Raw genomic sequence first — 27,033 nt, forward strand, 5'->3', positions numbered from 1 at the left:
GTCGTAATGAATGAAGACTAATCTCTTTTCAAATTAAAATAAATGTGATGACTGTAAAGCCTGTGCCACTGTTTTGTACACATACACACAAGCACCAGGGAACGTTTAATCTCTGAACTTATTTCAACACCATCACTCTTGCAGCTGCCTAATTCAATAGCAGTGCAGTGTAAAATTACATACACTTCAAAGTACATTCCAATTACACCAATATATTCAACACAAGCATTAACCCATACCCAAACAGACACTCATATGCAGATTTAGAAGTGTTTTATCTATTAGAACTCACTTTATCAGGTGTCTTTAACTACTATGTACTTAAGCATTTGATACAATGTACTTATTATGTACATGTGTTGTTGCATTGTACGTACAATGAAAGTACCTGCATTTAATTACTTATGTAGTTAAACTGTTAACCTTACCCCTAACCCTAAACCTAACCCTACCCCAATCCTAACACTTAACCCCTAACCCTACCCATATCTCAACTTCAGTAGCTGCAAATGTGAATCTTGTGAGAATTTTGCAAACAACATGTAGTTACACAATAATTATATTGTATTGCATGCATTTTAATGTTAGTACATAGTAGTTAAAGACACCTAATATAAAGTAGGACCATCTATTAGGCATGTTATATGTGTTTGCATCTTGTTTATGCAACATTACAGCAGCTGTTGGCATACATGGTTATAGTATATTGCAGTATGTACTCTTAATGCCATACTGTGATTTGCAAAAGATGTGACAATGCAAACACGGACAAGACACACAGAGATTCATAAGGTTTCCACTTACACTTGATTGGGTAAGTCTTCTTCTCTTTCACTCTGGTTGAGATTCTCCCTTTTTGCTTCTTTTTGATGAAAAACACAGTCTGACTCAACAATGTTGTGTCGTAATTCTCTGACCAATCTCGGATGTCTGTTGTCCTCACAGTATACACTGTATAGATGGCACACAGTAAAATAAGTAAGGAGAGAAGTCAGTTGGATGTCCCTGTAGAAACAGGTCAGCACAGCTAGAGGCGAGTCAAGTGTAAATGTGTGTGTGAGATGGGGGGGATAAGACAAGTGGCAACAGGGGGGTGGGTTAAACATGTTATTGTGGAGGGTGTGGAATTTCAGTGCCATGTGTTCCTCTATGTATATGTTGGGGTGGGTGGGGGGCTGAATTTAGAAACACCACAATTGTAGAATATCTTTTTAGCTCTTAATTAAAAACCAATATTTTCTAATATTGATTTACCACCAGGGTTGGGGAGTAACGGAGTACATGTAACAGGATTACATATTTAAAATACTAAATATAAGTAACTGTATTCCACTACAGTTACAATTTAAATCATTGGTAATTAGAATACAGTTACATTCAAAAAGTATTTTGATTACTGAAGAGATTACTTTGCATTTTATTGTCATTTGTTTCATTTAATATTTAGTCCTTTCAGATGGAAAACATTTATACATATAAATGATGCGATCCAAAGTGCATTTGAACAGCGGTGAAAAACTTTCTTATGATGTGTTACATTCATACGAGCAGACAGAGAAGTAAGTTTGAAGTAAGTCTGGAGCAGAAGAAATAGAAATAAACCTTGTGTAAATTGTCAGCTTTACGCTAAGCTAAAATGCTATTTCTAGCCATTTTACATGCACGTTACCAGACACGATCATATTTTTTTATCAAGAAAATTCACGTTGGATCATAATTAATTTTTTTCTAGTAAGACCTTTGATATTAGGACAAAAATCATATTCCTGATAATAACTTTTGTATTGTTTTCCTGTAAAAATTTCTAAAAATCCTTAAAACAAGATCAATTTGATTTATCTTGTTTTAGAAACAACACTGCGTAAGATATTTAGGTTTTTCAGAGAATGTATTTTTAACATGTGTATTTTGTCTTACTGTACTGGCAGAGTTTTTATAGTCAAAACAAGAGAAAAAATCTACCAGTGCTGAAGAAGTAATCCAAAGTATTTAGAATACGTTACTGACCTTGAGTAATCTAACGGAATACGGTACAAATTACATTTTACAGCATGTATTCTGTAATTTGTAGTGGAATACATTTCAAAAGTAACCCTCCCAACCCTGTTTACCACACAGTATTAAAATGAGTGGGGAGACATTTACTCACCAGAAACAGGCACTGTAGACATTTATTGAGTAAATATATGCCTTTAAGAATTACATGAAAACTACATGAAAAAAGGAAAGAGGATTTTTCTATACTCCATATGGAGATAATGCAGCATGAAGGACCTGCTCCCTGGCTTCTGAAGCCTAATAAACCTTTGTCTGGTCACTAATTTTATTTACAGCCTTCAGCTGTGATTGAAGTGGCAGTGAGAAACTACCTCATGGACAAAGTCTTTAGACTCTATATACAAGACTTAGGTGTGCATTATTTTTGCAACAATGCCACTCAAGGTTTAACACCTGAGATCAAAATGAGTTTAAAAGGCAAATCCACATCTGAATATAAGCAACAGTTTTTCTACTTATGTCTTTGAGAATACCATTTCTAGACGAATTACGTTGATTTAAAAGGGATACAATGGGTCACTCGCTGTCCCCCGTCACTCACTGTCCCTGTAGTTAAATCTATAAAGGCTCCTTTATTGTGTTTGAATATAGGTTAGCTATGCTGTTGGCCGTTGTATATGATGGATAGTGTGCTCATTGAAAATAGCAGGATCAAAGCCAAACTGCACCTGTCCTTGTCTTTTCATAAACATGTATGAGCATGTAATATATGTACATTTACATTTAAAAAGGTCCTATTTTTTCATATGCTTTTGTAAATGCTTTTGAAATGTTAGTTTAATTATTTTTAATTTTCATCACACATTCTTGCCTACTTGCAACATCATCTCTTTGGTGGCTTTGGGAATGAGGTCAAGAAAAGTGCATGTGTCTGTATCTTTATCTGTCTGTCTGTGTGGTGGTGTGATGGGGGTGAGGGGGGAGCTTAGTACATTTGCAGATGTTTGATACAATTAGGGAGCTGATGTGTGCCTGCCTGTCTGTCAGCAACAGAGCAAGGTTACATATTTACATATCCAACCATCCCCCATCACACCAAGGAAGCCAAATCATACTCCCTTTCCTCCTTCAATCCCTTCTGACTATTTCTCTCCCCTTCTCTCTCTCCAACACACACACAGACACACATACATACACTGGGGGAAGTAAGCATGCAGTGTGAGATGTGGAAACAGCAAACCATGGTGCTGACATGAGTTTTATCTCAACCTCAATCTAAGCTGTGAGTTTTGCTGTCTGAGTGTAATTCAACAGCAGCAATATGGGTGAGTGTGATTGTCTGCCATTGTGTACATGCCATCCCAGATGTGTATGACTTTCTTTCTTCTGCACAACACAAATTAAGATTTTTAGAAGAATATTTCAACTTTGTACTGTAGGTCCATACTATGCAAGTGAATGGTGGTCAGAATTTTGAATCTCCAAAAATTACATAAATCAGCATAAAAGTAATCCATAAGACTCCAGTGTTTAAATCCATATATTCAGAAGCGAAATCACAGGTGTGCATAAGAAACAGATCAATACTTAAGTCCTTTTTTACCATAAATGCCCATTTTCACATTTTTCTTCTTTTGTTTTTTTAGCAGTTCACATTCTTCATGCATATCGCCACCTACTGGTTGAGGCTGGTCAAATGTGGAGATTTAAAGAAAAATAGGACTTAAATATTGATCTGTTTCTTACCCACACCTATCATATTTCTTCTGAAGACATGGATTTAAACACTGGAGTCTTTTGGATTACTTTTATACTGCCTTTATGTGATTTTTGGAGATTCTAAATTCTGACCACCATTCACTTGCATAGTATGGACCTACAGAGCTGAAATATTCTTCTAAAAATCTTTGTTTTTGCTCTGCAGAAGAAAGAAAGTCATACACATTTGGGATTGCATGAGGGTGAGTAAATGATGAGAGAATTTGAACTATCCCTTTAACGACTGTTAAAAATAGCACAGCAATAACGATTTTGGTTTTGGTATTCAATGGCACACAGAGTGCACTGCAGGTCACAGCAATAGTATTAATATTATTAATATCTGGTGAAGAAACACTTATGATCCATAAAGTTGTTTATTAAAAACTTGATATAACGGCAAAGATGTCTCTGTTACAGCTCTAGACTCTGTAAAAAAACAAACAAAAATGTGTCCGCGATCCGTGGACAATGACACTCTCGATTTGTCAATAATTTAGCACGTTCTCATAGTGATGTAGTTGCAGCGAATTATTGAGACTTACTGCCATTTTTAAGCCATGTTGTTCATAACAGTTGTCAGTTGAGGGCGATATTTTGCTGCTGTTGTTTTTAACAACCGTTTCTGCACGATGTCGCTCTCAATAAAACTCATTTGGTATCTGTGGTGGGCAGGGGATATTCAAGCACAATAACTCACTCTGACTCACATCAACATGTGAGAGGAAACAAAAGTCAAAATAGTTTTTGGGCACTTGAGCGAAGATGATAGAACAGTTTGCAAATCAAAGATTCAGATATTTTGTTCAAACTTTTCCGAATGAAGTGAAGGCAGACATTGCCACCAAAACCAGGACTGCTGACCTATTATAAATTCATAGATATTTATTCTCACCAGGAAAGTTAAACTCTATTGTAGGGCTGCACAATTAATTGTATTTTAACCATGATCAAGGTTTCTGCCTCTCACAGTTAATTAAGCATGACATTCTATGGTATTAGTGAGCTAACAAACAGAAATTATAAGCCCGGTAAAGTTGCAAATTGTTATTCATTTTCATTGTGGGCTGTGTCTGGATGACAGACCAAATCACAAGCTCTTCCGAAGTCCAGGTTCACTAGGGCTGTGTCTATAAAATCAAATACCGATATATCACAATACGTTTTCTCATGATATTTATTGATACTTTAGATCCATGTATCGATATTTATATTCAACTACTTGTGTATTCATATCATGTAAACACCAAAGTTGCCACACTGTTACTCAACTGAAACTGATATCTGTTCCTCACCCACACCTATCATATCGCTTCAGAAGATATGGATTAAACCACTGGAGTCATATGGATTACTTTTATGGTGCCTTTATGTGCTTTGTGAACCTTCAATGTTCTGGCCACCATTCACTTGCATTGTGATGACCTACAGAACTCAGATATTTTTTCTAAAAATCTTTGTTCATGTTGCACTAAAAACAGAAAGTCATACACATATGGGATGGCATGAGGGTGAGCAAATAATGAGAGAATTTTCATTTTGGGGTGAACTACCCCTTTAAGCAGCCTCAGGTAGCCTGTAGAAATTGATATTCTGTGGCCGGTGAACAAAATATCAGTGAGGACAAATAACTAGAAAATAGCTGGGCTGTGAAGAACTAAGATAGCACACTTCCTCTACAAACACAGCCCTTATTGTTAAAGGCCTTTGACAAATTTTTATTGCATAGGACCTCTGATCCATCCAACAGTGTGACTCACCCTTTATGCACAAAGTCCAACTGATTAGTCCAGAACAGTCACAATCATTGACTGCATCTGGCTTGTGTTGCTGACAAAACATAGAGTGGATTTGCTATTGTCCATCACTCTTTTGCTCTCCAAAAAAAAAAAAAAGACAGCACACTGAAATGTTCACCTAATGTTCATCTCACGAAATTATGACTTGGCTGGTTAGAAATAGAGAAGTTGCACATGCAGTACAATAAGGCAAGTGTATGAAAGAAAAGGTCATAAAAAGGGCGAGTGAGTGTGTGAGAATGACTCACCTGTGATTTTTCACTTCTGCAGTTTGCTTGTCTGGCTTGTTATGCACATTATGGGCGTTACTCGTTCATTTATAACGCATGACTCTAGGGCAGACTTCTCTATCACACAGGTTTACGTTTGGAACAAGCATCTTCCATAAAATGTAAGTAAGGCATTTCTCAAAAATAGTCTATCTGAATAACAGTGACGTTTGCGACTTCAGCGTTTCTTTGTCAGTTTCCAATACGTATTTGTAACTGCGAATAAGAAAACAAATACTATATCATTAGAATGCATAACAGAAAGGCTACAGTTATTCCCCTGTTATAGGCAAGCTCTCTAAAGACCTACTGAAGTGACCTTGTGGTGGAAATGTTTGAATTTGATTGTTGCACCGTTGCCAATATGTATCGTTTAATAGGTTGCATGAACTATGGTACTCACAACTTGTGTTTTTAAGCAGTGATATCATTCAGTCATGGATGGCCTCACTCGTGCTAATAGTTTCTTCGCCCTGGACCTCTATCGGGCTCTGAGTGCGACCAACGCCGAGGGAAACATGTTCTTCTCCCCGCTGAGCATCAGCACAGCGCTTAGCATGGTCTACTTGGGAGCCCGAGGAAACACTTCCAAAGAAATGGCAAAGGTAAAGGGTGGGCGCCTTGCTGTTATGCATACTTGTATTTATTTATTTTATTTCTGAGACTACATGTACATTTTACGCACTAGCCTTATAATGTGTGATTGGGAAGTCCTACTTTATAAGAGAACATTTTACCCTCTGTGAAGGAAGAATGGGGTGTGGCCTGTATCTGTCAAAAAGTAAATATTTGCTCATAGTATGAGCTTAGCACAGAGAATAAAGCCTCTGTTTTCTTACATTGTTAGTTATGTTAGTCAGTGTCCACAATTCAGATAAATTTAGTGCTAAACAAAAAAGCTCTTTCAGGGTAATATTTTGTCATTCAGTTTAAGTGAGATCTCTGGCCCACTACAATATAAGCTACAAAATGCATAATATGACAATACTTAAAATAATACTTTGTGTAGTCAGTCACAAAATAGAATAGGAAAACTATAAATTACAGTGTTGGTAAATACATTGCAGGTTACATATTAACTGCACAGCAGTGTCCATATGTAAACTAGAACCATACATTCTTTTAAAGGGATAGTTCACACAAAAATGGAAATTCTCTTATCATTTAATTACCCTCATGCCATCCCAGATGTGTATGACTTCTTTCTTCTGCAGAACATTTTTAGAAAAATATGTTATGTAGGTCCTTACAAGTGAATGGTGGCCAGAACTTTGAAGGTCCAAAGCACATAAAGGCAGCATAAAATAATCCATAAGACTCCAGTGGTTTAATCCATGTCTTCAGAAGCGATATGATAGGTGTGAGTGAGAAACAGATAGATATTTAAGTCCTTTTTTTTTACTATAAATCTCCACTTTCACATTCTTCTTCTTTTGTGTTTGGCAATTCACATTCTTTGTGAATATTGCCACCTACTGGGCAGAGAGGATAATTTATAGATAAAAATATAGTGTTTATTACTTTTATGCTGCCTTTATCTGCTTTCGGGACCTTCAAAGTTCTAGCTACCATTCACTTCCATTGTATGGACCCACAAGCTGAAATATTCTTCTAGAAGTCTTTGTTTGTGTTCAGCAGAAAAAAGAAAGTCCTACACATCTGGAATGGCATGGGTGTGAGTAAATGATGAGAGAATTTTCATTTTGGGGTCAACTATCCCTTTAAGCTTTTGGTATATTAATTTATTTTGTGTTTATTTATAAAAATCTGTTTAACACACAATCTAATTTTTAAGGTGCTGCTGAAATTATATTTGTTGCGCATGCCTAGAATGAAATTACAGAATGAAATGCATTTTTATTAATATTCTAGACACAGAAGACCCAAACATTTCAGTAGCCAAACAGTATGTGATGGTTTATGACTCACTTTTTCTGTGAATTGCCTTTTTTCAACTGGTCAAGCAGTTTTTTGAGAGTAAAAAAAATTAAATAAATAAATAAATTATATATATATATATATATATATATATATATTTGACAATATTATAACACTATGGTCAAACATTATGGCAGCCTCCTGCTGTGTGAGTGACCAAATGTACAGAAAAAGAGCAATGACTAAAACTTAATAACAAACTGATCAAATGTATACCTTGTAGTCACTTTGAATAAAAGCGTCTGCCAAATGCATAAATGTAAATGTATATTAAGTCAATATTTAATGTTTACTGGAAAAGTCAAACTGTTTAATACTTCTCTATCTCTTTGCAGGTTTTGTCCTTCAGTTCTGTCTCTGACGTTCACTCTCATTTTGCTATCCTCACCTCAGCTATCAATAGTCCTTCAGCCTCCTACATCCTTAAATTAGCCAACCGCCTCTATGGAGAGAAAACCTTCAGCTTCTTACCTGTGAGTCCATTCTGCCTTTATTGTTAATAAGACATTTTGCAAAGTGCCTTGCCAAATCCAGGATTTTAACTTGTCCCTCTTATACTCTTTTTGAGAAAGTCAAAGAAATGGTTAGGCTGAGTTGCATATCTTAACTGTGAATAAATAATAGCTCAATATCATTCTATATTTATTGTTTTTCTTCATTTGTGCATTGTTCCCAAAATTATGTTGCAGAACAAACCTTGAGAGAACAAAATCTGTGTATAAGTTACACCAGTAAAATAAATGTATTTAAAATAAATAAATGCATGAGGCCATCAATTATTTTTGCAAAGGAAATTTTCCTTTATTTTGTGCTGCAGGAGTATTTGGACTCCACTCAGAAGCTGTACCATGCTGACCTTCAGACCGTGGACTTCATTGGATCATCTGAAGGGTCACGACAGCTCATCAACAAATGGGTGGAAGAGCAGACAGAGAGTGAGAATAGTTACATATAGTTTCATTTCAGATATACATACACACTGGGGGCCAAAAGTTTGGAATGATGTACAGATTTTGCACTTATGGAAAGAAATTGGTACTTTTATTCACCAAAGTGGCAATTCAACTGATCACAATGTATAGTCAGGATATTAATAACATAAAAAATTACAATTACAATTTGAGAAAAATGTTCAGAACTTCTTAAACTACTTCAAAGAGTTCTCATCAAAAAATCCTCCACGTGCAGCAATGACAGCTTTGCAGATTCTTGGCATTCTAGCTGTCAGTTTGTCCAGATACTCAGGTGACCTTTCACCCCACACTTCCTGTAGCACTTGCCATAGATGTGGCTGTCTTGTCTGGGCACTTCTCACGCACCTTACAGTCTAGCTGATCCCACAAAAGCTCAATTGGGTTAAGATCCATAACACTCTTTTCCAATTATCTGTTGTCCAATGTCTGTTTCTCTTTGCCCACTCTATCCTTTTCTTTTTGTTTTTCTGTTTCAAAAGTGGCTTTTTCTTTGCAATTCTTCCCATAAGGCCTGCACCCCTGAGTCTTCTCTTTACTGTTGTACATAAAACTGGTATTGAGCAGGTAGAATTCAATGAAGCTGTCAGCTGAGGATATGTGAGGTGTCTATTTCTCAAACTAGAGACTCTGATGTACTTATCCTCTTGTTTAGTTGTGGGAATGCTGGAAATGGGGCCTGTCTAGATTTGACTTTTTTCAAATAGTGATGGTGCTGTTTTTTTTACATCAGTGATGTCTATTGTAATGACTATACTTTGTGATCAGCTGAATGCCACTTTGTTGAATTAAAGTACCAATTTCCTTCCGAAACAGCCAAATCTGTACATTATTCCAAACTTTTCGCCCCCAGTGTATATATAAACACATACAAACAAAGTTTTAAAGGTGCTAGTTGGACTTGTTGCTACTCTATACATTTATCTTTTATATTACATATGACATAAATTTGTGTTTCTCAGATAAAATCAAAGATCTTCTCAAGCCTGGTATGGTCACTGGAATGACCCGACTAGCTCTGGTTAATGCCATCTACTTCAAAGGGAACTGGCTGCAGAGATTTAATGCTCAAGACACTAAAGAAATGCCATTCAAAATAAACCAGGTGTGATCCACTTTTCACACAAAGCCATTTCAGTGCTGAAATGAATAAATAAAACTTAAAACTTAAAGTCAGTTTTCAGATTATTGTTACATTTCAGAGGTACATCTTTACACACTTCTCCCCACTACACACAGATAAAAATGAGAGATGTGCACTTACACTCAAACATACTGTACCTATTTAAAAAAGTGCATATAATGAATATGAGAAGCCATACTCTATGTGTTGTCTCTTTCTCATTGGTAAGTTTTGTGTATTTGTCTGATATCAGAAGGAAAGCCGGCCAGTGCAAATGATGTACCAGATGAAAAAGTTCCCCTTCAACTACATCCATGAGCACCGCTTGCAAGTCCTGGAGTTACCATACGTAAAGGAGGAGCTCAGCATGTTGGTCCTTCTGCCTGAGGAAACTCAGGATGGCTCTGACCCTCTTCAGAAGGTTAGCAAAACCTGTTACTCTATGATGATTTCCTAGACAATGTTAGTATTTTGCATGTTCAAAAACCTGAGGTATTTGTGTGTTTGTTTGACAGCTGGAACGTGAGCTGACCAATGATAAGCTGCTCGAATGGACCACCAGAAACAATATGGACACCCAGACAGATATTGTAGTGCATTTTCCCAAGTTCAAACTGGAAGCTGAGAGCTCCTTAGCAGAAATATTGATGGGGATGGGTATGACCTCTGTGTTCCAGGGGCCAATGGCTGATCTGACAGGCATGAGCAGTCAGGGTGGTCTGTTCCTTTCGTCAGTGGCCCACAAGGCTTTTGTGGAAGTAAATGAAGAAGGCACAGAGGCAGCAGCTGCTACGGCAGGCATTGTGTCTTTCTGTATGATACGCGAGGAGCACTTCATGGCCGATCACCCATTCCTGTTCTTTATCAGGCACAACCCCACCAACAGCATTCTCTTCCTCGGCAGATTCAGAGGCCCATCTTAAAGATGCTGTGTCTTCTCTCTTATACCAATAAATATTAATCAAAATGCTTTTTAAGTTGATAATTTAACATTTTATGATAATAATATTTGTTTTTCAAAAAATGCCTATGGATAATGTCTTGGATTTGGATTTAGTTGAATTAAATTCTGTAAAATGCAAAGGAGAGTAATGTACAGTAATGAGAGTAAAGATATTATCATAAATAGAATTATGGCAATATTACAGCCTCCTGCTGTGTGAGTGAGCAAATGTACAGAAGAACAACCATGATTAAAACTTAATAACAAACTGATAAAATGTATACCTTGAATGCAAAGTCGCTTTGGATAACAGCATTAATTTACATTACATCATATAAATAACGCCTTGGATTTAGTTCTGTAAAACGCAAAAGGAGAGTATTGTACAGTAATGAGAGTAAGAAGTTAGGAGAGTAGTGTAAAGTCTGGTAAACTATCCAGGCTGCTCTTTTCCATACAACATAAGTGGATGGGGACCAGTGGCTGTCAGGCTGCAAAAAGCAAAGAAGTTCCATGGGTGTCAATTGCACTGCACAAAAAATAAATACAAAATGTATGTGTTTGTAGTGAACAGGTCAGGAGAGGAGGAGAAGATATTTAAAGGTGCACTCACTCATTTTTTGAAGTATGTCGAAGTGGCTTACATTGGCTTGCACTGACACCTAGTGGTGTGGATGCTGCCTCATTCAAACAGTTGTTACAGTTATCAATGCCAATGTAGAAATTCACTATGCACAGAAAAGCTGGCTCTACACTAGCTGATTTTTCCAATGATTTTCAGGTGTTAGCTTCATTAACATAATCACCGGCCAGGCAGAGGGAGACAGGCGCCCATTGTGGAGGTGTTAATCACTTGACCGCCAGGACTCCCTGCTGAGTTACTGGCTTCAAGCACTGAAAATACATATCTGTTTTGTTTGAAAAATTAATTCTGTCACTGAGAAGAACTGACAAGCTGATCGGAACTTTTTTTTTAATCACATTCAGCTGCATATCATCAGAAACACTGATTAAAATACATAGTGATTCTGTCATTCTACAGAAATAATGCAAAAGCAATTAATGACTGATAAAAATAACCTTGACGGGCAATTGAATGTTTTGGTGATTTTAAAATATAACCTTGTGAAAGCCAACTGAACCATGAAGAAAATGCAACATTGTAACTATTTTAGCCCCTGTTTGGGAACAATCAAACAATCACAGGTCTGAAAATGGCCGAAATCACTCACAGGGATCCGAGAGAGATATTTGTCCTTAAGTGTGACACCCCTCCAACATTTTTAATTGGCAAGTGTGTTATACCTCTGACTGAAGAGATCAAGATCTCAGCAAAACAGTCTGCATATGTGACACCCTCAGCCAAAACGAGTTGTTTTTAGTCTGCTAGAGTAGAGCTAGCTTAAGCCAGGATAAATTTATTCCATGAATGAAAGTGTCGAATAACAGGGCAGTTACTGAGACTAAGCAAGTAGTACAAAGTAATACACATGTTAAAAATACATTCTCTGAAAAACCTAAATATTTTATGCAGTGTTGTTTCTAAAACAAGATCAATCAAATTCTTGTTTTAAGGATTTTTAGAAATGTTTACAGGAAAATAATATAAACATTATTATCCAGAATACGATTTTTGCCCTAATATCAAAGGTCTTACTAGAAAAAAATAAATTATGATCCAACGTGAATTTTCTTGATAAAAAAATATGATCGTGCCTGGTAACGTGCATGTAAAATGGCTAGAAATAGCGTTTTAGCTTAGCGTAAAGCTGACAATTTACACAAGGTTTATTTCTATTTCTTCTGCTCCAAACTTACTTCAAACTTACTTCTTTGTCTGCTCGTATGAATGTAACACATCATAAGAAAGTGTTTCACCGCTGTTCAAATGCACTTTGGATCGCATCATTTATATGGATAAATGTTTTCCATCTGAAAGGACTAAATATTAAATGAAACAAATGACAATAAAATGCAAAGTAATCTCTTCAGTAATCAAAATACTTTTTGAATGTAACTGTATTCTAATTACCAATGATTTAAATTGTAACTGTAGTGGAATACAGTTACTTATATTTAGTATTTTAAATACGTAATCCTGTTACATGTATTCCGTTACTCCCCTACCCGGACTGTCTGTTACTTAAATCTCATACTTTGTATATACATGTTATTAGGGGCACCTGTAGGATTTCTTCTCAAGGTACACACAGGAACCTTACCAAGTAATGAAGTGTATCCTTATACGGGGGTCCGGGGCATACACCCCCAGGAGATTGTCTTTGCAAAAACAACACCAGAGTGTTAAAAATTCTGGTGACTTTGAGAGAAGCATCTTTATATTTTCTTCAGTATGTGTATTAACATTTATGTAATAATTTGCTAAAAAGCATTTCTAAAAGAATTATTCATGTGACACAGCAAATAGTTTTTTGAACTTCATCCAGTGATCTGTTTGATCTCTGTGTTCCAAATTATCCAGAAACTGTTTGACTGCATGAGAAACAATCTCATCAAAATCTCTCAGGGGGCTATTTTTCTCAATTCTTACCTTAAAGCACTTTAAGTATACATCCTACATTATGGCCCTTCTTTATTCACTTGTTTCCCAGCAAGACTTAATGAAGTCATGTGCTAACTTACATTTATATTGTTATTCTCAGGGACGGATTATAACTTGCAAGGGCCCCCCTCCCCTCCCACCATTTTTTACATAGCAACTGGCCCAAAAGTGTGTTTTTGTTTTCATGCCCAAAAGGTTTTAGAGAGGGGGGATCGCCAAACTGGATCGCGCAACCTTAAAGCCCAGGGCCCCCCCTTGCAGTCAAGGGCCCCTGGTAGTCAAGGGCCCCTGGGCACTGGCCCCATTGGCCCGATCAGTAATCCATCCCTGGTTGTTCTCGGCAGATACCTTTAACAAAATCTTAAACTAAAAATACTTAATTTCTGTCATCATTACTCAACCTCGTGTTGTTCCCCAAATATTTCTTTCTTGTGTAGTACAAAAGATGTTAGGCAAAATGGCAGTCTAAGTCACCATTCACAATATATATATATATATATATATATATATATATATATATATATATATATATATATATATATATATATATATATATATATATATATACTATATATATATTTCATACAATGAAAGTAAATACTCAGACAAACATTCTGCCTAACATCTCCTTTTGAGTTACACAGAAAAATGAAAGTCATACAGGTTTGCAAAAGTGTGAAAATGTGAAGTGATGACAGAATTGTCATTTTTGGGTGAACTATCCCTTTAACAGTCAATGATCACAAGTCAAATGCACTGAACATGTTAACAGATGAAATCCTAAAAGAGCGGACCTTGTTGCTAAATCAGTTATGATGTTTACTGAAAGACAATAACATGTTTATTAAAGAACTTGACTAATTCACAAGGCAGGGAAAATCCCTGTATAGCCTACGTCAGATGATGGAGATGAGGGATGTAACAGGTGTTTAGCAGAGTGATGAAATCTGTTTTAAGCGTTTTTCTACACTCTAAGTAGTTCTGTTAGCATTACACACAAAGCATTTTTTGCTGGTTCTGCCTTTCTTCTAAAAGGGGCTGTTTTATAAAGGAGCGTCACGATCGTGCGCTTGCACTGTATAAACAGGAGCGATTGTTTTATCACGTCACTTGCTTGCAGAGACGCTGTATAACATTTTCTTGTTAAATTAACAGGTTTATCTAGGTGTAATCTTTAAGTTCAGCAAATATGCAACTTCCTTTGCTCACTGTGTGCTCACACTAAATTCGACAAGCGTACGGAATGCTGTACGAGAGAGAGAGAGAGAGAGAGAGAGAGAGAGTGCCGCTTTACCAAAGTTAAAAATGCAGGTTAGTAAAGCAGTACAAATGGAGAAAAGTAGTATTGCCGGTGTGAATTAGGCACAACACCGGGCAATACTTAAAATAAAACTAGTATTGCCATGGCAATACTGGCAACGGCGGCCTATGCTAACATGGCTGCCCCCATGAGGCGCCTCTGCTCCATATATAATCAAAGTTTTTATAAGGTTACTGATATGACTGGACTCTTCATCTCACATGAGTTGTCATGGTTGTATATATAGGTTTCAAAATTGCTATTCATTTCTTAAGAAGTAAAACTTTTTAAATGAGGAAAAAAATTACGGAGTGAACCTTTAACCTCTTATTTATTCATTTTGAATGGTTCACATAGAATATCTCACATGGCTATGAAATGAAATGTGTGTTTTCGCAATAAAGTAATACATTATACCCCATGAACAACACATTTGAGAGTAGAAGTTTTAAAGGTTCCCTCAGAAATGTTTTAAAGTTTGTCAAAGTATGGCTTAAACTGGCACCTAGCGCCCTGGATGCTGCATCATTCAATGCCATTGTAGAAATTCACTATACACACTGCAGTATGCCAGGATTAATTTAATCCATGAATGAAATTGTCCAATAACATGGCTGCCCCAGTCACTCCTGCTCCATGTAGAATAAAAGAGCTTTTATAAGGTTGCTGATATGACTTAACTCTTCATCTCACGAGTGGTCATGATTTTATACACATTTCAAAATAATTTATTTAGAAGTAAAACTTTTTAAATGAGGAAAAAAAAAAAAGAAAAGAAAAAACTGAGTGCACCTTTAAGACTTTTAAGATAAAATACTTTCTTTGATAACTATGATAATATGAGTGTGTAGCCTTTCTAATAATAGCTACACCTTTCCACATCATGGTTTTGAGAACAAGCCAATCAGAATTCAGTATTACAACTCTAGTATTTGTAAAACACAGCCACACTGAAACAGGTGGTCATATCTGTTTGCAAAAGGAACTCTAAATATGAGACAAGTAAGCAGAGAGAATCAACATTTGGTTTGGCACACTGTGACAAAGGCAAAAACTCACTTGCCACAGTCTTCAGGTCAACCACCCCTCTAACAGAATCCCTTGAATACTAATTCAACTCATCTTGTCCTCAAGATACCACAGCAGTCCTACGAAAGAGCCACCTATTGAAGTGATTTTTCATCACTCCTTTTCCAATTTTTTTTTTTTTTTTATGTTCTTTCCAAATTTGGCTTAGATTATCTATGACCATACTAGACAAACTTTATCTCATAAATTCTTTGTTTTCATAAATCATTTGGTTAGCCACCTGTTGTTCTTGAACTCTTTGCACTGCATTGTGTAGGCCTATATTTAGAATATTGGTGTCAGAATGAGGGAACCAATTAACGCAATTTTAAGTGGACCTCAGGGAAACTTTTACTAATAAAAATTTATTATATTACCTCTTTAATACAGCTCAAAATGTAACCTCGCACGATTTTCAATATGACCGAGGCAAGAGGATGTTCAGGTAGTGCTATGGAGTAGACTGATCTGTTAGTTGTTTTCAAAATGCCTCACAAATGCCTGTTGTCTTTCACAATTCTTTTTGCCTTCTTTTTTTGCAAATTGTGAATATCTGTGTAATGGAGATTGCCAAGTGACAGACATAGGACACAAACAGTGCACCAAAAAAAAAAAAAAAGAAAAAAAAAGACAATTTTTCTCCCCTTAAAAACATGCCAAAATAAATACAAAAAATAACAATAATGGGGCAATGAACAACTCATGAAAATGAAAAAGAAACCATACCTCGAAGTGAAACAAAAATCCAACCCCTGAGCAGCCAGACAAAACCAAATGAAGACTGAAAAATGTTGTATAGTGAGGATGTTTTCAAAAATGATGCCATGAATTAATTTTATTTATCAATTAACTTCATACAAAGTGCAGTAAACATAAAAAACTCAATATTTGGTATTACCACCCTACGCCTTAAAAACAGCACCAATTCTCCTTTGTACCCTTGCACAACGTTTTTCAAGGTTGTTGGCAGATAGGTTGTTCCAAGGTTGTTCCTTGTTCTACTTCTATTCTATTCTATTTGCAAAAGGAATGTTTAGAAATCTCAAACTGATATTTCCTATTGACACACTAAATCAGAAGATATAAAATAACCAACTTAAGACAAATGTTTTGTGAAACATTTAATGTGGCTAAGACTTTTGCATGGTACTGTATATATATATATATATATATATATATATATATATATATATATATATATATATATATTTTTTTTTTTTTTTACCAATGTGTTAAAGGGGTCATGACATGAGAAATAAAATTTTCCTTGATCTTTTTACATAAAGAGGAAATTTTACTATAAAATCATACTGTGAGTTTCAGAACTGAAAATTCCTCCTTAATAGAAGAGAGCATTTATTTAAACCAAGCTGCAAAAACGGCTTGTTTGGAATTCGTGGAACTTGTGATGTCACAAGGACAAAATACATCTGCATATGCAATGGCTACTTATCATCATAGCACCCTTGGCCCCACCCACTGGAACTTAGTCAGTCACACTGGAGAAGAGGAAAGAGATGGGCCTGTCATGGGAGATTCATCCAAAGTGGACTTACACAGGGCACATTCATATGTCTATCTGGATTTAAATGTTTTTCTACATAAACATGAATGGCTTTGATCTTTATCATACATGTTGTACCACTTTTAAAAGATGCAATGTCAAGTTATAACTCTAAAAATGATCCCCATTGTGTTTCAATAAGCTGCGCTGTCTTGCTGTTGTGCTGTTTTGAAGTTGTCCTGGACTGTTTTTTGCACCCATCTGTGCTATTTTTAATTTTTGGTCTTCTGTAAACATCTTTGATCGTTTTGATGCGTTTCCGGTGATGTGTACCGCGTTTTTAGAGCGCAACTTTCAAAAAGGCATCTCATCCTGCTGCTGCCACTGACTGGGAAAAACACATGCAGTCCTGTCTGTAAACAAACTGGGAAAATGTGAGATGTGAAGACCAGCGTCCCTGCTTTGGCCTGTTGAAGCTGGTTTAAGCACACAACATCACTGTGTATTGTATTATGTTTGAGCATTCAGTAGATTTCAGTGTGAATTGCTTGTGAAACAGTCACAATATGATTCAAGCTTTGCAAAGGAACTGTTATTGAAAGATGGGCAGTTAACATTGGACTATTGGATGAAAAACTATACATAACCAATTTCATTCGTGAATATTTAATGTCATGACTGTTTGATAGTTTATGCTGTGCTTGACTGAACATTTTTGATATATTCAGATGAAATGTTTTGGGTGTACGTTATGTTTAACCCTGAATTGTAGCATTATAATGTTGTGTGGAGTTGGTTTATTTTCTTCGGATTGCATTTCAAATATGCCTGTATTGGAAGGGCTGCATGATGTTAGCCAATCACAACAGTGGGCGTTTACACTGAAGTCTTAAAGGGCTAGGCAGCTTAAAACCAAGCATTTCAGACAGAGGGCTAGAGACAGGGTGGAAAATTATTATATATGAATAAATTATGAATGTTTGGTGCAAAAAAAAACTTGTGGATCACCGGGAAGATAATATATATATAAAGAGTATGTCATGACCCCTTTAATGTATGTAATTAAAAGAACATGCTCCTTCGTCCTGTGTGTCATCATTAGGAGCAGCCTCCATCTCTGAGACAATGCCTGTCCAGTTAGACTGCTCAGGAAAGTTAACAGTCACTTTGGTGCCATCTATAGCTGTTGAAAGACATTGTCACTGTTATCCTTCAACATGTTTGTTTTTCTAGTTGTCATTATAATCAATATTTTAAGAAAGGCCATTGGAAGTTATGATTTAAAAAAAAGCACTAGCTATGACTTTTCAATACAAGTTAAACTCAGTCTGCAGCATTTGTGGAATAATGTTGATTACCACAAAAAAAAATTTTTGAGCAAAAATCTGGGGGGCCTGGGTATCTCAGATGCTGGTAAAGACACTGGCTACCACCACTGGAGTTCGCTAGTTCGAATCCCAGGGTGTGCTGAGTGACTCCAGCCAGGACTCCTCAGCAACCAAATTGGCCCGGTTGCTAGGGAGGGTAGAGTCACATGGGGTAACCTCCTCATGATCGCTATAATGCGGTCCGTTCTCGGTGGGTGCGTGGTGAGTTGAGCGTGGTTGCCACGGTGGATGGCATGAAGCCTCCACACTTGCTATGTCTCCGTGGCAATGCGCTCAACAAGCCATGTGATGCGTGGGTTGATGGTCTCAGACGCGGAGGCAACTGGGATTCGTCCTCCACCACCCGGACTGAGGCAAATCACTACGCAACCACAAGGACTTAAAAGCACATTGGGAATTGGGCATTCCAAATTGGGAGAAAAAAGCAAAAATCTGGGTTACATCGAGGCACTTACATTGGAAGTGAATGGGGCCAATCTGTAAAAGTTAGATTAATCACCATTTCAAAAGTATAGCCACAAGGTGTAAACAATATGTTTGATAAGGCCCTCCTTCATCGTGCCTCTGTGCAGTAGAGATGGGCGATACCACTTATTTTCTTTTCGATCCGATACCAATAATTTCAAATCCAATATCGTTGATAATGATATCAATACCGATACTTCTATTAAATAGATTTTTTTGCAATGTCTTGGGATGAAATGGGTAATTTAAAATATTATTTTTAGTCATAATTCAAGTCATTATTATTATTTTTTTTATTGATTTATTTTATTCCTTCTTTGTAATGTTACAGCCAATTTTACTATGTTGTTGCCATGGTGATGTAATGTCAACAAACCCTAAAACAACTGTAAAAATTACAATTTAAACAACTTTACAGCTTAAATAATACATGAGTTTTACAGAAAAATTATGTACGTTTCTTTTATAAAATGATAAGTTTCACATTTCTGCCTTTAAAGACTCCAAAAATTGGCCCCATTCACTTCCTTTGTAAGTGCCTCACTTTAACCTCGATTTTTGCTTCTTTTTTTAAAGGAGGGACGAGTCAAAATGATTTTTTGTGGTTATCAATATTATGCCACAAATGCTGTCTATTGAGCTTAACTTGCACTGAACACAGTATATTCCTTTAAATTCTGTAGTTCTTTCACACATTTTAACTAAGACTAATGACACTTGCCTAAAACCACTCCAACGCTGTCCTTGGTGACACTTCCCCAGCCATGTGCTGGAGTGCTGATGGAGGGTTTAACATGGACCCTTTCTCCAGGGCTTAAACCGAGTTCTGAATTATAGAGAAATATTTGCATTGTCAATGTCCAACAATCTTAAAAGTTTCACCCCGATTTTGTGCCTATACATGATGCCAGTTAACTACAGTATGTTGAAATATATATTTCACTTGCAGCCAACGTATTAGGTCTGCAATAAATATTTTTTTAATCTGTTCAAATGCCACATATCATATGATCTGATAAACAGAGAGGTTGATGCTACATTCTCAGTTTTTCATTTGGTAATCTCTAACATTCAGTATATTACCTGAACCAGCACTGGTCACAAGCTCCATTTCTGAAATTATGCCAATCCAACCTATCTGCTCCGGGAAGTCTACAGTCAAATACTCACCCTGAATTTCTGCAGAAAGTAGAACAAGTCTTTTATATGATAAAAATAATGTGTCAACAAAACAGATTTGCATGTTTCATGCATATGATACATAACAGATTGTGTCATTTCAGACTGATGTCTTGGATAATACATTAACATTTTGTAAAATCAGTGACAGATGGTGTCAGTTAGTGTATTTACGTTTAATGACACCAATACAGCTGTGAGTGACCTCCCCCCATCCATGTTTTGGGTTTGTCACTGAAGATCTCACACGGACTCTGTTTCCTATCTCGAGGCAGTCAAGAGTGGAGGACCCTATGAAAAAGTGTTTAGGGTTTGAGTTAGAGTTAGGCTAGTATTCTCCAGAAGGTAGGGCTGGACTTTATTTCTTTTTTTCTTCAATTAATTCGAATTTACGTTTTGACATGATTTTAAAAATAAATTAAATCGAGGAATCGAGGTTTTGAAAAAAAAATATAAGCAAACTCTATAGTTAGATACGTTGTCAATCCACCAAAGGCTGAATAAGGAAGAGAAAAAACTTTCACAGCGCTTGGCTTGATGCCGCGCCCAATCTGATCAGCTGCACTTGTGCGAGCTGCAAGTGAATGTAACTGGTTAATAACATGGAGACTGGGGGGGTCATGTGACACTATGCGAGAAGCAGACCTGTAAACGGTGAGCTCTGCGAACTTTGCTAGTTTTTTTTATTATTTTCATGATAACCGGTGAGATTCGATATACCCAGTTACATATTTGCTTTTTGAGGTAAACATGGCAAAGAAATAAAAATCCTCAGACTCTGGAGACATTAAAAGACACTTACGTGTTCAAGCTGAGGCCTTTGGAGGGCCTGCAGACCGGGGACTCGATTTGGATGGCACGTCGGGAGAAGAAATTCAGCGTCAACTGTCCAACATCTCGGTGATGCTGACGAAGGATGTTGTTGACTTGGAGGATCTCGCTGTAATACGTCGATCGATTACGGAGATGGAAACAAAATTCTCTGAGCTGGTCACAAGAGTGACAGAAGTTGAATGACGGATCGATTATTTGGAGTCTTCCGAAAGGGAATTATCCGCTAATCCGCCCGTGTCCAAAACAGCTTTGGAATCCATTTTGGAAAAACTTGAAGATTTGGAAAATAGGAGTCGGAGGAACAATATACGAATTGTTGGAATTCCTGAGCATGAGGAGGGCAGAGATATGGTGAAATTCCTTGACGAGCTCTTCCCGAGTCTGGATGACCGCAAAATATCTACATACTCACATAAAGGATGTCTTTTCTAAAGTTGACGAACTGAGTAAATCATGGTGTATTTTTAAATTTTTTTATTTTATTTCATGCGGCCTCCGAGTGAGTTTGACTCGCTCAATACATACTTGATCATCTGAGGAACCGGATGTGTTTCTTTTTGCATTGGCTCCGCCTAGCGGATGGAGTTGGTTTTGTGGCATGACACACCTTCAGTAAACTTTTGCACTGACGGAAGATTGCTTTTACATTGAAGTTCCCGGCCAGATTGAGAATGGACTCTACGGATGACTGCAAAATATCTACATGCTCACATAAAGGACGTCTTTTCTAAAGTTGACGGACTGAGTAAGTCATGGTGTATTTTTTTTTGTTTTTTCACGCAGCCTCCGAGTGAGTTTGACTCGCTCAATACATACTTGATCATCTGAGGAACCGGGATGCCTATCTTGTTTCTGTTTGTGCTGGTTCCGCCTAGCGGCTGGAGCTTGTTTTGTGAAATAACACTGCTTCGGGTCAGTGTGGATGAATCTGTTTGTTCTTTGTTCTTCTGTTGGCTGGAGTTTGTTTTTGTGGAATATTTTTAAGGGACATTGGAGTGATTACGTCATCCGCTGAACTCATAACAGCCGGCTCACTGAACAATTGGAACACTTGTTTGTCTGTCCGTGGACTCTGAATGGCTTTGTATCAGCTGGAGTTTGTTTTGCGGAGGATCACACCTTCGAGTCAGTTCTGTGAATGAATCTACATGTTTTTTGTGTTTATTCTGCCTGTTGGCTGGGGTCTGTTTTACAAAGTATTTTCTGTTATGTAATTTTGCTTCACAAAATTTGTGCAGAAGCACCGGACTTGATTAATCCGACGGCAAAGTTGTCGCGGGGGCTCTCGTAGGCGTACATGGACCTTTTGAGTTTAGAAGGATTGACGCCGGTTGGCGCTGTTTTGCGCGGGGTTAATGCGCACGTTTTTCTTTTTTTCTGTTTGTTTTGTTCGGGGGGGAAGTTTGGGGTTTGATTGTTGTACTATTGGGGAATGTGGTCTGTATAATCTTGTTTTTGACACTTTATTGTTTTTTTATTATATCAAAATGTCAAATATTAATTTGAGTGGATTGTCTCTCTCCACATGGAATGTGAATGCGTTGGGGCACCCCATAAAAAGAAGGAAGGTTATTTCTTTTCTTAAGCATAACAAATGTGATATAGTGTTTCTTTAAGAAACACATCTTTCCCCACAGGAAGCTGAAAAATTTGGGAAGATTTGGGGTGGACATTTTTCTTTTAGTGCTAGCTCAAGTAAGAGTAGGGGAGTCATTATACTGATAAATAAACATCTACAATTCAAATGTGGGAAGAGTCATTATTGTTTTAGCAGAAATTCAGGGGCAAAGGTTGATTTTGGCTAATATTTACGCACCTAACGCTGATGATCAGGGCTTTTTTATAGATCTTGAAGGGATGTTGCAAGCCGCTGGTACCCCTCATGATATAATATTGGGAGGAGACTTTAATCTTTTGATGGACTCTGATGGATATCTGGCGACTTCTGAACCCATCTGGTAGAGACTATAAATGTTTTTCATCAGTCCATAAGATTTATTCTAGAATAGATTTTTATATATATATCTAAGTCCCTCATATCATCTGTTGTTGATTGCTCAATTGGAAACATCTTAGTCTCAGATCATGCCCTGGTGAGTTTAGAGGTGCTGCCACATATTGAGAAAAATAAATCATATAGTTGGCTCTTTAATGTATCCCTTTTGCAAAATCCTGATTTCCAACAAATGTTAAAGACTGAAATCAGTGTTTATATGGAGACCAACTGGTCCTCAGTATCTTCTGTGGGCGTGGCTTGGGAGGCACTTAAGGCAGTTCTTAGGGGTCAGATCATACATTATGCCTCATTCACCAAAAAATCCAAAGCACGTGAACTCGTGGAGTTGGAAGGGAATATTAAAAGTGCAGAGGCAGAGCTGAAGCGTCAAATGTCGTCTGATGGCCTCAGAGAATTGACCCGATTGAAATATAGATATAATACTATTTTGTTGCGGAAAGTGGAGTTTTTGTTATTCAGGGCAAGACATGGGCATATTTTGACAAAGCAGGGAAGCTTTTGGCTAGATATATAAAGCAGAGAGAGTCTTTTTCTACCATTCCCTCAGTGAAATCTGCTGGTGGTGAAATTTTTACCTTGGTCATTGATATTAATAATGCTTTCAAATAATTCTATATTGATCTTTATAGTTCCACGTCTTCGTCTACTGATGAAGATATTAGAAATTTTGTGGAACCATTAGAACTCCCTAAATTGTTGACGGAGCAAAAAAACTCTCTTGATTCTGAGATAACCTTGGAGGAACTTGACGAGGTGATTAAGGCCTTATCTACAGGCAAGGCTCCGGGGCCAGATGGTTTTGCCGCTGAATTGTTTAGAGCTTATGCTACAGAACTGGCTCCACTTTTGTTAGAGGTTTATTCTGAATCTTTAAAGAATGGGAAGCTTTCACCAACCATGACACAAGCCCGGATCAGTCTGATTCTTAAAAAAGACAAAGATCCAAGCGAATGTAAAAGTTACCGTCCAATTTCGCTGATCCAGCTAGAGGTAAAATTTTGTCAAAAATTATAGCTAACCGATTAAGTAAAGATTATGACATCTCTAATACATATAGATCAGGTGGGGTTTATTCAGGGCCTCAGCTCTTCTGATAACATTAGGCATTTCATCAATATCATGTGGTCAGTGGCAAATGATCAGACCCCGGTTGCTGCCATCTCACTTGACGCCAAAAAGGCGTTTGGTATGGTAGAATGGGATTATCTTTTTAAGTTTTTGGAAATGTATGGGTTCGGGAGTACATTTATTGGTTGTATTAAGTTACTTTATAGACACACTGTAGCAGCGGTACAAACAAATGGATTAATTTCAGATTATTTTACTCTGGACACGGGCACACGTTAGGGTTGCCCTCTTTCCCCATTATTGTTCTGTCTTGCCCTGGAACCATTAGCAGCCGCGATAAGAAAGGAGGATGATTTTCCAGGGGTGGTGGTGGGAGGCGTGGCGCATAAGCTTCTGCTTTATGCAGATGATATTTTGTTATTCGTCTCTGACCCTACTAAATCTATGCCTTGCCTCCACAGAATTATTAATTTATTTTCCAAATTCTCAGGATACAGAGTCAACTGATCTAAATCCGAAGCTTTGGCTCTGACAGCGTACTGTCCAGTAATGGCCTTCCAGCCAGGCGCCTTCCAGTGGCCCAAAGAGGGCATTAAGTATTTGGGTATTTTATTCCCCACAAATTTGTCTGATTTAGTTAGAGTTAATTTTGACCCTTTAATAAAAAAGGTTTTCGAGCGATGTAGACAGGTGGGCTTCATTACATTTATCGATGATTGGGAAGGTTAATGTTATTAAAATGAACTGTATTCCAAATTTTAACTACCTGCTACAGTCTCTCCTGGTAGATGTCCCCCTCTCTTATTTCAAGCAATTTGAAAGCATATCGAAGTCTTTCATTTGGAATGATAAGCGCCCCAGATTACATTTCAATAATTTACATAGGCCGATTGACATAGGTGGGCTAGGCTTACCCAAGATTTCATTTTATTATTATGCATTCAGTCTCAGACATTTGGCTCATTGGTCGCTTCCACCTGAAAGAGCCCCTCCCTGGTTCTGCATTGAACAAGAACTTCTTGCCCTTATCTTGCCATTGCAATGTCTTTCTACCAAGCTGCCCGGAGAAGTAAAGACACATCCCGTTATCTCACACATGCAGTTAGTGTGGACAAGGGTTTCCCGCGTACTCAATTTGGACATTTACCTGAACGTTGCCGTAAGTATTTGTTTAAACCCTAAATTGTGTATCAATAAGTCCCCTTTTTGCTGGACAGAATGGATTGAGAAGGGAGTTGCTATGCTGGGTGACCTGTATGAAAATGGAGCATTGAGATCCTTTTGAAAATATTACACACCGGTTTGGGATTCCCAGATCTCAATTCTTCAGGTACTTACAACTGTGCCATCTACTTTGTACCATCTTTGGGTGTAGTACACAGCCCCCTAAAGCTGCAGACACTCTTGAGATGGTACTAGCGGCTTTTGGAAAGGGTCACGAGACTTCAGCGTACTATTCCTGGCTAATTCAGAGTCTAGGGGATGGGGTTTTGACATCTCTCAAGAATGATGGGAGAAAGACTTGAATTTAGTACTGGAGGATGAAGAATGGGGTAGGATTTTAAAAAATGACAAGTCTATGTCTAGGGATGCAAGGATGCGCCTCATTCAATTTAAGATCCTGCATCGTTTTTATTGGACCCCCTCTAGATTGCATAGGCTTGGTCTTAAAGATACACCCAGCTGTTGGCGGTGCCAATCAGAGGATGCGCACGTTTTTTGATATTGTACTAAGATTCAAGAGTTTTGATCGAGGGTTCAGAGTTATGTCTGTGAGATCCTGAGCACTCAGATTTCATTCTGCGCCAGACTTTGTATTTCAGGTGATGGGGCAGGGGTTAACTTAGCGAACACACACATTAAAAACTGGGTCCTTACCAGTGTGATGATCAGCAGGAAATTGATCCTCGGTGGATGGAAGTCGGCTGGTGCACCCTCATTTCATGAGTGGTGCACAGAATTGGGCACAGTGGCGGCCTTTGAAAAGATGTCGCATAGGCGGCTGGGCAGCTTGGGTGCCTTTGAGAAGAAGTGGGGCACTTATTTGGCCTTCTTGGAGGGTGCCAGTATGGAACAGTGGAGAGGGACAGTTTAAAGCGGGGTATATTTTGTTGAAAATTTATTCCATGTTTTCATGTGCTGTTTATGTTGATTTGAGTGTGGAATCAATAAAAATTGCTAATGACAAAAAAAAAAAAATAACATGGAGACACCAGTAATATTTCCAGAAGGATTGTACAGTGTGATTGTAGCTCAACTTCGTTCACCATGCATGTATACACCGGCTAACGGCCATGACTAGCCTTAGCGTTCTGTGCATGCTGATGAACGGTCTCCTTTCTTTTCTTTTTACCCATAATAAAGTGTTCCTTTCATGACAGTTATGGGCGCTTCATATCAAATCATATGGATAGGCCATATATGGGAGAATCAAACATCCACCGCTCCTTTTACCATGATTATTCAGATAGATCGCTAATTATTGCTTTGTTCTGTGACATGTTTCAAGTGTACTGCATCTATAGCCAACATTAGGGAAGTATTTTGACAAACTTTGCGAGTTGAACTGTAATGATAAATTGCTTCATATTGCTGCGCTGCTCAGAGTGTACCGCTTGAGGGTGCTCCATGCCCTGGATGCTATCTGCAGCAGTTCAAATTATACATAGAAATTGTTTGATACACAATGAGCACTTTCTAGATAAACTTGATCATTTCTAGATACTGATTTCTTGATAACTTACTAGATAGACTTGGCTTGGATAAAAATGAATACCTACATTGGCTAAGAAGTATTTAACAGTTTTCTTATTTTACTCTATTATTTCTGAACATCTGGGTTTATTAG

General features: G+C 37.5%; 2 protein-coding genes across 3 annotated transcripts in view; one reads left to right on the forward strand and one right to left on the reverse strand.

Annotated features, from left to right (window-relative positions):
* The first annotated feature begins 5,738 nt into the window (after positions 1-5,738).
* On the forward strand, positions 5,739-10,826 carry LOC127410176 (leukocyte elastase inhibitor-like). 2 transcript variants are annotated; one of them, XM_051645285.1, is made up of 7 exons: positions 5,739-5,946; positions 6,244-6,429; positions 8,098-8,235; positions 8,580-8,697; positions 9,696-9,838; positions 10,110-10,277; positions 10,372-10,826. In XM_051645285.1, the coding sequence occupies exons 2-7, from the start codon at positions 6,262-6,264 to the stop codon at positions 10,777-10,779; spliced, it is 1,143 nt and encodes a 380-aa protein (XP_051501245.1). In that variant the 5' UTR covers positions 5,739-5,946; positions 6,244-6,261; the 3' UTR covers positions 10,780-10,826. The 2 variants fall into 2 exon arrangements, with proteins under 2 accessions (XP_051501245.1, XP_051501244.1); XM_051645284.1 differs by having other exon boundaries at positions 5,742-5,946; positions 6,247-6,429.
* A 6,064-nt stretch (positions 10,827-16,890) lies between these two features.
* Positions 16,891-27,033, reverse strand: part of LOC127409821 (E3 ubiquitin/ISG15 ligase TRIM25-like) — a 40,759-nt gene continuing 30,616 nt past the window's right edge. The window contains exons 10-13 of the mRNA XM_051644662.1: positions 20,441-20,557; positions 20,171-20,266; positions 19,809-19,913; positions 16,891-18,417 (exon numbers count right to left, since the gene is read on the reverse strand). Coding sequence (XP_051500622.1) covers positions 18,284-18,417; positions 19,809-19,913; positions 20,171-20,266; positions 20,441-20,557 — 452 coding nt within the window. The 3' untranslated portion in view covers positions 16,891-18,283. The remainder of the gene's footprint in view (positions 18,418-19,808; positions 19,914-20,170; positions 20,267-20,440; positions 20,558-27,033) is intronic.

The sequence above is a fragment of the Myxocyprinus asiaticus genome, chromosome 19 (genome assembly GCF_019703515.2).
Source record: "Myxocyprinus asiaticus isolate MX2 ecotype Aquarium Trade chromosome 19, UBuf_Myxa_2, whole genome shotgun sequence".
Taxonomy (NCBI): Eukaryota; Metazoa; Chordata; class Actinopteri; order Cypriniformes; family Catostomidae; genus Myxocyprinus; species Myxocyprinus asiaticus.